Source organism: Vigna umbellata, chromosome 5 (genome assembly GCF_029865625.1).
Source record: "Vigna umbellata cultivar VRB3 chromosome 5, Vumbellata_1.0, whole genome shotgun sequence".
NCBI lineage: Eukaryota > Viridiplantae > Streptophyta > Magnoliopsida > Fabales > Fabaceae > Vigna > Vigna umbellata.
The window spans coordinates 70,625,762-70,638,354 of record NC_142169.1 but is presented as its reverse complement, the minus strand read 5'-3'; the positions used below and the strand labels follow the sequence as shown (position 1 = coordinate 70,638,354).

The 12,593-nt window shown below is 33.2% G+C and overlaps 1 protein-coding gene across 1 annotated transcript; it reads right to left on the bottom strand.

The window, feature by feature from the left end:
* Positions 1-260: 260 nt before the first annotated feature.
* LOC124841165 (S3 self-incompatibility locus-linked pollen protein) lies at positions 261-11,469 on the bottom strand. Its single transcript, XM_047317383.2, has 14 exons — positions 11,095-11,469; positions 8,572-8,634; positions 7,856-8,290; positions 7,630-7,711; positions 6,991-7,052; positions 6,732-6,826; positions 6,457-6,536; positions 6,239-6,322; positions 5,218-5,334; positions 4,252-4,337; positions 4,028-4,134; positions 2,408-2,499; positions 2,248-2,324; positions 261-900 (listed from the first exon to the last, which is right to left on the bottom strand). The coding sequence occupies exons 1-14, from the start codon at positions 11,245-11,247 to the stop codon at positions 406-408; spliced, it is 2,028 nt and encodes a 675-aa protein (XP_047173339.1). The 5' UTR covers positions 11,248-11,469; the 3' UTR covers positions 261-405.
* Positions 11,470-12,593: the final 1,124 nt, after the last annotated feature.

Below are 12,593 nucleotides of genomic sequence, written 5' to 3'. Positions count from 1 at the left end.
ATTTTGGATAAATTTTAATGTTATGACTTTATCTATCGAATGAAACTTTATATTCGGATGCATTTACATAAAAAAATGTATTATACACTCATACCACAAGTTTTTATAAAATAATTAATTTACACGTTTATCCGTACAAATGATTGAAATATATTTAAAAAGTTATTAATTTCTTTTACAAGATAAAATAAACTTTTCCAAATGTTCCCTTTTGTTTCTACAAACACGCATAACTTTGCAGCATTTTATAAAGAAAAAGCTATAAAGAAAAAGAATATATATAAATATATATTATACAAACGTGTTTAGGTTTTTTTATCATTTGGACCGAGCAGAAAGCAGTCCAGTATATGATCTGACGTAGGTACATTGATTGTTCCTATATTAACAAGTTCTCCTTCACCGCTATCTGTCATTATTATCCTGATTATCACGGTTCTCATCCCCAGCAACGGGTGTTTCATTGAAAACTTGTCCTTGTTCTCTCACATCTCTGAACATGGAAAAAAACGAGTTGAGGCCCTCAGACGAAGCACCTCCTAAGATCCATAATAACAAAGAACTGAATGAATTCATGGATCCAGGGTTGGGACCCCTTTCTGCTCGTCGGATGTCAGCTTGCTCAGGAATTTGTGCCTGGTTCGCAACCCTGTCTCTATTATTTTCTGACCGGGCTTGAGGGTCGCCAACTCCTGCTCCATTTTGAGGCACTGATTGATCAAAACCAGGTCTCAATCCTGATCCAGCAGGCAAATCTGTGTTAATTGAACCCGGGTTTCTTGTGTTCAATCTTGTGATGTGTAGCGTTGATGCAAGAAAGGTGGAAGAGGTAATGTGGAAATCTGGGTGTTGTTGAGGCTGTGACCGTCTATTTTGCATGTACCTTTGCAGTGCCGGTACCTAATAGTAAGAAAAGAAGTATTAGTTAAATTTCTGTAAAGTAAATGTGAGAAAATTTATAATGCAAATATTTAGAAACTAAAGATTTTTTCTGTTGTGAGTTGAGTTTCTTATTCCACCAAATGGCAGTTTCTAACTTCAACAACGCCATTTTGTTGTGTCGTGTGAGCACCATATATTTGATGAAAAATCCCTAAGTTTAGAAAAGACTGAAATTGCAATGACAAACATTCTCTTATTACGTAGAATTTCAGTGCCGAAAAAACAATGACTGGGTGGTCGTTGTGCGATGGCAACTATGATGGTTTCAGCTCGTCAGAGACAGGAGGGTTTGACGGTGGTGAATGAAAGCATGCAATGGCCGTGTGAATATTATCAAACGAACAATGTGCATGAACAGAGCAACGTGGAGGAAAAAGAAGAAGAAAAAAATGGGGAAAGGAAAACCTAGCTATATATAACCATAAAGAGTTCCTCTATTGTTATGAATTGTAGCTCTTAATCACATATGTAAAACCTTATTATAATAATTCAAAGTATAATATGAGGAAACCTAATAATGGAGAATATTCCTAATAACCAGCGGTACATATTTCCCTACTTACAAAAGATCAAATCATATCATTTTACATAAAGATGACTATAATAAAAGACATGTTGATGGTAGATAAGAACTAAACTCTGAAAATTATATTCATTTTCCTAATTCTAGAATGTATTCCTTTGCACGTTTGTTTCAAACCTCGCAGTGAACCCACGTCATGTTATACCCTCATCAAGTATCCTTAAGACAAAAAAGAAACCACCAAGATGTAATAACGAGAGCGGAACCCAAGAAACCATCAAACGTCGTTTAGGATATTCATCAAGCCAATAATATTTCACTCCTTTCGGCCTCCGTTGTGAGCTCTGTTTTCATAATCTCTACCAAAAAAATCCTCATCGGGAACAGATTGCCAGACAGCAAAACACATTTCTATTGCTACAAATGAAACTTCGCTATTGGTGGATCTACACTACAACATATTAAAATAGCATTTATGGGGCGCCTTAAAAGCGATTTATCATATGGCCAATTCCACTTTCGTTGACAATATGGTGAATATTAGTATAGAAGAGGTAATTGTCACAGTTTCATACAAATCTGGAGGATAAGCATCGCATTTAAATGTTTAATACCACTATCTGGGGGTAAATCTAATGGGGGCAATGATGTTAGCCCATTCTTGAGGCTATCCTTCAAACCGGGGTTAACCCATTTCTACCACAAATAAAAAAATCCTAAGAATCCCAAACGGAAAGAAAATTATCAGGATCTGTAGTAAGACAATAGTCATAGCTGGTTACCTCAAATCGATTCCAAAAGTACAGGATAAGGTGTTGCATAAAAGCTGCAGTTGTAGAGAGCGCCAAATATGAAAAACCTGAAGTTTTAAAATTCATTATTTCCTAATAAAATTAACTTAAACCAACAAAACCAAAAAAAGGGTACAACAGTATGGCATACCATAAGCGTAAGAGAAGAAATATATGTGGAAGACCAGGAAATACAGCAAAAAGAACCGAGGAAAGAACTTCATTGATATTGGTGTTCGGACGCTGCAAGTTAGAATGAACACAGACATTAGATAACCATCATTATGGGACCACAACCCAACAAATGTACATGAACATCTATAATAGATATTGGTCCAGATATTAAAGAGACTTTATTGAGAATGAGCCTTTAGATGTTGCCTACTTTTAGGAATCTTTCAGATTTGTTTCAGTTTTGAATAAGTGAAATTTATTCTGTTTCATTAGCTGTTAGAGGATTAGCTATTTCCTATTTTTCAGCTAAGCTATCAGTGCAGTAGCTAGAATCATGAAACCTGATCTCTCAGTCTGTTATTTCTGAGTGCATTAAAATAATAAAGTGCAGCCGTTAGCATTCTCAGTCTTATATCAGATATGCATCCTCTCGGCTTTCTTCTCTGTTAACTACTGCATTGGTTCCTAAGAATCAACAGACTTAAATTTGGATGTGATGAAAAATCAATGAGTAACAAGCTCAGCTGATGTATATTTTTGTATATACAAAGAGGGACGAGTACATTACAAGGAAAAGTTATATCCTATATTACTCAACCCATAGACTTGGTAAATAAACCCAAAAAGCAGTTTTATGAAAATAATAATATAACAATCAAAATTTTAATACATTCCATCAAGCTCAATCATATTAATTGTATTTACCAAGCTTGAAACATATAGACTGAATTCTAAACCCTCTCAAGGACTTAATGAGAATGCTTAAGTTAGTTGTTATAGATGATAAATGTTTTGATCAGTGACCACTGGGGTTGAGTCATGTTCTTCACAGCGCACCTAACTCTTACTCTAGGTACATAGACCCAAAAAGAAGCTTTATGAAAGCTGTCCAATCATAATTTTAACAAAAAGAAAAATGTAGAAATTTGATTAGTGTGATCACCTTAGGTCAAGGATCAAGGAACTTGGGTTAGGAAGACATATGATTACATAACTTCCTTCCACAGGAATCCTAAAGCAAACTGATCAACACCATTCCTCTACCTTCATCTCTTATTATCATAGCCTAACAAATTAACTATTCAAGCAGATTACAAGCTTAACTAACTAGCATAGGAGGCTGCACTTCAGTCATAGAGCCCACCCCTATTTCTTTTGTATACCTTATTGATTAAGGATACACGTGCTAACAGTGTAAGTTGTCAGATTAATCATGTGTTAGTTAAATACAATCATCACATTAATCAATTAATAAATTTTGGTTATTGATGAAAAATAGAAAGCTAGTTTTGCTACATCTGGACTTGCACTCCGAAGGGAAGAGTAGCGCAATGACCAAAAGCTAAAAAAATTAGTAAACTAATGATTCAATAAATGACTAGCTCACAATATTTCTGTAATAAAATTTCATTGAATTCAGCACACAACCAACCCCGAACTGGTTTAGAACCAAAAACAATTGTTGAGTCACATATCCATCACACTAGCTATCTTAATAAAATACTTAATCACTTACACAATCCACACACACACACAGAGAGAGAGAGAGAGAGAGAGAGAGAGAGAGAGAGAGAGAGAGAGAGAGAGAGAGAAATACCTAATAAGGGTAAATAGTTCACACAACCAGACAAGAATCAAGACCATGAAGGCAAGAAGCTGATCATCATAAAACTCAAAGAGAAAAAACAGAATCCCAATCATAATCTGCAGAAATAATAAGCAATTTATCAGCAAAAATAATAGAATAATAAATAGCACAAACACATGGCAATGCAAATAGAAACTATGGAGAAAAGCAAATCTATTATAACAAGTGCTTACAGGAACAAAAACTAGTGATTCAATCACATGTACAAAGATCAGCTGAAATGTTGGAAGGCGATGCCGTGCATGGTGTTGAAGCTGCACTGTAAAGACTAGAAGAGGTGAAACACTAAACTCATTCCATTTGCAGTGAAGTATGGCAAAACTATGAACAGAATTGGCATATTTGATACTGGCAAATGACTATTTTATAATTAGCACACTTTATCCGTTAGACTTGGTGGATGAGTGACCTTTTGAATAAACCTTCCAATCGCTATTAGAAAATAGCATTGGAGATCAACTCTAATGATTGCACTGTAGTTTTATTTTTCTCTCCCTGATTGGCGTTAGTTAGACATCTGGGCCAAGCTCATCAACTGGCCCATAGTCAGTGTCTGTCATATATAAATAGGTGATTTCAGTCGGTTGAAACTGACATTTACAGAATCAATACAACAGTGTATTTTCAGTCACATGATTCATTTTCTGTCTGAAGTCTATCATTGTATCAAGAGTAGGTTTTTGAACCCTATTGCGCTTGGTTTTTTCTTCTAACCCTACATATGCCAATCCACTTCAATCCACGCTCACTTCCGTTGACACATGTTCAATGGCAATGCCTTCTAATGCACCAAGAACCTTCTCTCATTGATTTCTATAACTTGAAACTAACATTTAAAGAATCAGTAATACAGTTTATTCTCAGATACATGAATCATTCTCTCTGAATTTTATCATGGTAACAAGAGCAGGGTCCCACCATTTATTTAAAATTAATTCCCCTTTTCTCCTCTCTCTAATTCTCTCCCTCTCCCTCTCCTATACCAAACAAGCCCTTAATAATTGCCTCTAAATGTGTTCAGGGTGAAATTAAAAGCAAGCAACTGGTGGACAAAATGACAGAATCAATTCAACAAGAAGGAATCACCAAATCAGTTTTCACACAATGAAACCTCCGCATAATGAACAAACAATTCCTACCCGTGAATTTCAGCATGCGAGTCTGTGTTTCTCTTAATGTAAATGACACTGACATCGTGGTAGTAAAAAACACAAACAAGGACATCATAAGCACACCACACTTCGTTACAAGGTAGTCTGCACAGGAAAAATGATAAATGTTACAAGCTAATAATAGAAGTTCTGAATTACATTTTACATTAATGCAAGCTGCAAAAGCAAATAAAACGAAAGAAACAATTTATATATTTGAACTTTCTAAAGGAAAAAATTCCTCCGACTGATGTTGGTCATTTAAAAGAGGTGGCCAATTTGGTACAGAAAGAGGCTGAAGAGTCATGTTTTAAACTATATTTTTTCCAAGATCCAAAGATATAGCCACCCAGTGGACAGCAATGCATTATTTCACAAATTTAGCCAGCCTTATTTCACAAATTTAGCCAGCCCATCTTTCTGTACAACTTACATGTTATTGTCGCTTAGTTTCTCTTCTAATCTTTTGCATTTCATTGCTCAATTGTCCTCAACTTAAACTACTTTGTTTAATGGTGTGTCATTTCTTGTTTAATTCATTCAATCATTGACCAAATATCTTCATAACATGTACCCTGAATACCCCCACCTAATTTAACACACTTCCAAACTACACTCAAAAGTAATGCAATCAAGATGCATGACACTCCTGAAAGCATCATCCTTGAGAGTCCAAGGCTTCATCCCATAAAGTTAAACTTCTGAAGCAATTCTATATTGCATCTCAAAAATCAACATCTAGCAATGGGGTTATTTTAAAAAATGTAATAATATCAATTTCTACTCTTTATCTGTAAACTGATTTATTTTAAAAAAATTGGTAGTTAAGGTACTTAGAGGAATGTTGGATCAAGCTAATCTAAAAATTTAAATTCAACCAATGAACTTTATGCTGCAAATCCCTTAAAAGACCAACTGAGTTATTGAGAAAACAGGAGAAACTCAATGAAATTGAGACCATGATGACAATCTCTTCAACTCAACCAAATATAAGAAGAAATCAACAAACCTCCAAACCTAGCTGGGCCTTCTGGAACTTCTTGTGCATAACTAAGGTTATAGAATTCCTTTGTTTGATAGTTATAAAGATAACCTGCCATTAAGTCCCACAAGAATTTGAGCCACATAATTAAATCCTGAATGTTCGAAGTGCGAGGATGATAATGTTCAAAGCATCTGTTAGTGGACAACTATATAAATTAGTTTATCCAGAAAACAGGCAGTTACCTTGACCAGGAGAACTCAATAAACTATTGATTAAGATCGTATCATATCCAACAAATCTGTTTATGAGTAATTGCTGCCACCTAAAAAAAAAATCAATAGAAAAATATAGGGTAAATTCCGAATAAAATATTAAAGCGAAATCATGACAATCAGCAAAACAATTTAGTTCAAGTTAGACCCCTCAACATCAAAATTATTTAAAAGTGGCTTTCAATGGAGATGACTTGTTACTTTCCAGATTGAAATAACATAATCATGCTAATACTTATTCTTACTTGTTTCCGAAGCAGGAGTGCCAAGCTGATATGCTAACATTCACAGTACGTATATTATGATGAGACTTAGCACTTTCAGGTAACAAGAAATATCCCTGCAGAATAAGACAACACAGCCAACTATAGAGAAGAGAAGTTTCTGATAAATTACAGAAGCAACATCAAAAGTAGCTTCAACAAACTGACTACATTTCAGAAATACAAGTAGGTACTAGGTACTATCTTTTAGAAATTTCAGTCTTATAAAAGAATTACATACCTTTTCCATAGTATATAGATATGTAGGTTCAAATAACTTGGCTTTCTTTTTAAGCCAATGCACTGAAATTGAAAGAAAACTTATTAAACAGAAGTACAAATATAATAGTGTGAGAAACAAAGAGAGTTAAGCCAGATAAAAAATATACATATTCCTATGGCACAAACTCATATTGCAAATTACAGAGGGTCATAAATTAATTGTTTTAAATATTATGCTTCAAAAATTTCTACTAGAAGACAGTAAAACGTAATGAATTTCCGTAAGTATATAGATTCTAAAATTCTAAGAATATATAACCCATTTTTACGTAGCAACATTTATCAGCATGTGAAATTTACCAAGTGAGAAATACAGTGCAAAAACCATTAACTTCTGAGGCTAATATTTTATCAAATAAAAAGCAACATAAGTTTGTAACAAGACTCTTCCTTTTCTTCATGCCTCAAAACTACAAAAACCCACTCTTCTGCTTTATAAGGAACGAAACAATTATCTAAACCAATTTTCTATTTACGACACGCACACTTAGAGGCTTCTTGAAACTTTGAAAGGAAACCCAACAAGCACATTTTCTTATTTATAAATGCCACTTGGCACAAATTATACTTTAAACATGAGAGGAAAAAACGTAACTACCTGCATTAGTATTAAGCTTGTCCAAATGAAGGATATGCATCCATTTGGGAATATCAAGATTTAGGTGTACACCAGCCATATTCTGCACTTGAAAATTCAAAGCTTAGCAGAGCTTTAAGCAAAATTGATATTAACTTAATTTTATAAATTCTGGCTAGAAACAAACCGCATCAGCATAACATATATGATCTAATCAAGCTCCAAAAGATAATGTAATTCTACTAACCCACAGCTTCTGGAAACTTCCAATAATCCGCATTGTGTGCCTCCAGATAAATGAGATACGCCTATACCACTTTTTACCAAAATGTATAATAGCTGCTTGTAATGTCTCTTTGGCAGATAAAGTGAAACTTTTTGGTGGCTCCTCGTCAATTTTGATGACAGTATCTTCAGCCACAGGCCACGTGTTTTGATTACCTGTAGAGGTTTCAGCTTGATGTTCAATAAACTCAGCGTCAGTTTTCCAAAATTTGAATACCAATTTTCCTCTCCTAGAACCTAAGCCAATCCAATTCCACCAAAACTTGGAAGCCAAAAATGTCAATTTATCTCCACTGGCATCAGACAACTCCACATTATCTTTTACAACTTCTGTTTCTACAGGATTTATTCTGTTTGATTCAGAATCATTATGAGACCACAGGCCGGCACTAGTTATCTACAACAAGGAATTCAAGTGTGTCATGTAGGCAGCAAAACAACCAAATGAACAAAGAAAAATGCCTCCCAAATAGTAGTTAAACCATGAAGTATGTTATTTGAAGCTACAAAAATGAAAGATGAAGGAAACTGGCAAAACATAGTATGCTTTCAGTATATCAATATTATATTTCTTCTAGCACAATAGACAACATATATAAACATAGTCCAATTCAAAGAGAAAAAATTTTAAAAGCACAAATTTAGAATGCGCATTAAAGAATGGAAGCCCATATATACCTTAATCTGAATAAGTTGGGCTTCTGATGTCACAACTCCAGATAGCTCACTTGAACACCCAGGCTTCACATAGAGAAGAAAAACATATAAGAAACTAAACATTCTTTTCTTAAAAAATTTAGTTGAATCTACAAGTTTTTCATTCATAACACTGTCATGGAAGGTAAATATTACCAAGTTACTCTCATATCTCTCAATCTCTCTTTTTTCACTCACGCATTGGAAGCAGTGGTCCCCAACCCTGTACACTTGCTCGTTAAATGAGGAAAAAAATATAAAAAAGAATTTTATAATTCTGCAATATACCTTTATTAAATGTGAACTCTAGATATTGATAAGTGAAATTTATTTACAAAACTTAACTTTCTCAACAATTTAAAGTAAAATATAATTCTACAATTTACAACCTTAACTGGTTTTCTGTCATGTTTTCTTCAATCAGTACTACGCCAATCTTTTCTCAAATTTAACTTGTCCTTTCTAGTGAGGTCACACATTCATAACATTCTCATTTCTGCTACCCACACCTTTCTCTCATGTTTTCCCTTTTAAAGCACAATATTTTCTACCACATAATATCATTTAGCATACATCAATACAATAAAGTTAACTCTAGTCTGATAGTACTTTGTGATCACAAATAACACTAACCCTGAGATCACTCTCAATTTTAGTCACCTGGCTTGTATTTTGAGTGTGATATCCTCGTTAATTTTTGCATTAATACTGATCCAGAATATTTTAACTTAGAAACCAATCTCCTACTTTTACTCTTGGGCCACATCTTTTCATCCATTGCAATTATGGCATACCCATTTTTAGTTTTGATTCATATTCTTTTCATCTATTACAAAAATTGCAATGACATAATCTTCCATGGTATTATCAGAACCACACCAGTTATTGACTCGATAAGATTACTGAGTTAATGCATCACTGGTCAAACCAGACAAATTAATACAAATTATAAAATTATCATTTAATGAGACACACACATATGTGAATATTTATGGTTGCATCACACATAACAAAATATGCAGTTGGCTTAGTGGTAAGCTATGCACACCTACAAAATAGAAGGTTCAAGGTTCAATCAGTGCTATTTCTGTTTTGCTTTGTTAACTAGAGTAGTGTAGTGGTGAATGTGAATCAGAGATGAACAAGGCCGGTATCCAGTCCAATCAGTCAAGACCAAGCTGAGTTTAATAACACTCCTAGGCCTTACTCTTAAGCAAAAACCCTATGATTTCAATTTCTAACTACTTGCCTTAATTCTTCAATCGAAACTATATCATCCGCAAAAGGCATGAAATTTGGAAATTATATTCTACGTCCTTGATAAGCACATCCAAAACTAGATTAAACAAGTAGGGGCTGAGGCTAAGCCTTGATGTAATTTTATCCCAGCATGAAAGTCCTTAGTCCCCCCTCTTGGAGTTCTCACACTTGTAATTTATCTTTTCATACATGAATTGTATAGCTATAAGCAAAGTGAACACCTTTCTTCTCCAAAATCTTCCACAACACATCTCTTGGTACATGATCACAAGTCTTTCCATGATAATAAATTTTAAAAACCATATGTCAGTCTCTTTCTTTACTTTGGTACCTTTTCTTTAATCTCATATGTAAATGGCCTCTGTTGTAATCCATAGCACAAAACCAAATTGATTATTTGCAATCCTTATTTCATCTCTTATTCTACGCTCAATCACATTTTCCCATAATTTCATACTGTAACCCATTAGTTTCATGCCTCTGCAGCATGTGCAGTTAGCACGTTTTAAATATCTCCTTTGTCATTAAATTAGGAATCAGAGTGTTCTTTATCCACTCATCTGACATTTTCTAAGATCTCAAAATCTCATTGAGGAACTAGAATTTAGTGAGCCAAATGAAACCTGGCTCTCCAAAACGCTTCCGAACTTTCAATAGGGATGTCATTTGGACCTACAGCTTTAACATTTAGACTAGGAATCATGAAAAGTTCATCTGGTAGATAAGCAAATTCCAAGACCCTTGCAAAAAAAATATTTAAGAATTCCTGTGCATCTAGCATTTCCGTTAACATAATCAATTGCAAAAGAACCACCATATTCTCTGGGCCTACAGAAGGTCATATAGCTAGAGAAAAATCAAATGAATAAGTCATGTCTAAACATTGTACCCCTACTTACTAATAAGTACTGTATGCTTATTCACTAGATAAGAACCCAAAGCCTATTTCTGACTAGGAATCCACTCGACAGAATCACTCATTATTGGCAATTACCATAGATGTCACAAACTAGCTCCAATTATCAAAACTGACTAAAACAATGTCTTGTTGTCAATGCTGCTTGCTACACTTTATCCCAAATAGAGTTCACGACTATAGGATTAATTTTGAGGTATATTGAAGCATTCAAAAGTGATCAGAAATTAATACTCTTAAAAACACTGACACGTAAACAGCATAAAATATAGCGACAGGACATGCAAAAAATCGAAAAGCCCTAGAAGAAGCTGAAATTAAATAGAAACCTGCTGAACGTAATTGGCGTGCATAACAACGAGAATACAGAACAAGGTTATGGCAATAAATAGGTAGAGATACTCCAGAGCAACTCTGACTTTGGGCGTGAGCATCTGCGAAAACCTCTCCTGAACGCGAATGAAGGTCTGCTCCGGATCCATGGCGCCGGTGGACAATAGAAATGAAAATAGAGAGAATAAATTTTGGCGGAAGAATGATGAAAATCAAAGGTTCTGTATCAAAGGAGTGAATTTCATGTTCATCATCTTCACGTTTCCCACGAGGAATTAGACTATTACAATCAGAGAGAAGAATAGAAACAGTGAAAATGAATTGAAGTTCTTTTCATATCGCGTCGCGTGGGTGTGGCATGTTTGGTGAAGGGAATAAGTAATACCTAATCAGATATGGAATTAACTTATTCCGTATTTGCCTCGTGTCAGTTCCCCATTTACCTTGTATAATGAGGGAAAAAAAGATATATAGCTATAGATATATTTATAACTTAACCAATAGTTTGTTTATATTTAATTTCTGTTTTATTTTATTTCAATATTAATAAAAATTTCGATCACATCTATCATTTTTTTTAAAAGAAAAACATGATGATTAATCACTTTTCATCTAATTAATATTAAAATCTTGATCTAAGAATTTTAATTTATGTCTAATAGAATTTTTAATCAACACAAAGTAATATTTCTATATACTAAATTAGTATATTATAGACAAATTAAATTGAAGAATTTGATTGATGATTTTAAATGAAACAAAAATAAACTAATAATAAAATAAAAATATAATCAGTCATTATAATTTATATAACTTGAATTTGTAGTAAATGAGTATTTCATAACAAAATTATATTATATATATCTAAAACATACAGTAGGTATTTACAATAAAAAAATGTATTGTGTTACAATACTATATTTTGTTAATTTTTTAAAAAATATTAAATAAAATCCAGTGGTAAATGATAGATTAAAATAATTGATAAAAGTTATATTTTAAAGTGAGTCAATTCGGTTGAACATAAATTTGATTATCATGAGTTAAAAATATTTGTGAGTGGAATCCAAGTCTTTATCTAATTCTCTCGTTACTATGATAAAAACACCGGTCCAAAATTAAAATATTATATAACATGATAAACAAATAAACGAAATATCTAAACATAAAACTTTTAAAAAATTAAATTATAAATTTATAATTAAAAGAAATTATAAAAAATTATAAAAATTAATAAAGGTATTTGTGGTGGATGAGTTACAGAGATTAATCTACTTTCAATCCAACTTCAATTCATTCAACATGTGAATTAAGTAAAATAAATTTAGTTTAACCTATAGTAAAAAAATTCAAATTTTCTCATCTCAATCCAATTTAAACTCGTGGAACCGGATTTAAATCTAATGTCTGGGTTTGAAAAGTTTTTTTTTTCAAAAGTACAAGAAATTAAACTTATGTGACTAGCTCATAATGACTCAATTGATCAAACTTAAAA

Coding starts and splice junctions, on each gene's coding strand:
- LOC124841165 (XM_047317383.2), bottom strand. CDS start 11,247: ATGGATCCGGAGCAGACCTTCATTCGCGTTCAGGAGAGGTTTTCGCAG. Junction 6,827..6,990: donor ATCTATATACTATGGAAAAG/GTATGTAATTCT, acceptor CTTATTCTGCAG/GGATATTTCTTGTTACCTGA. Junction 6,537..6,731: donor CACTCCTGCTTCGGAAACAA/GTAAGAATAAGT, acceptor TTTTTTTTTTAG/GTGGCAGCAATTACTCATAA.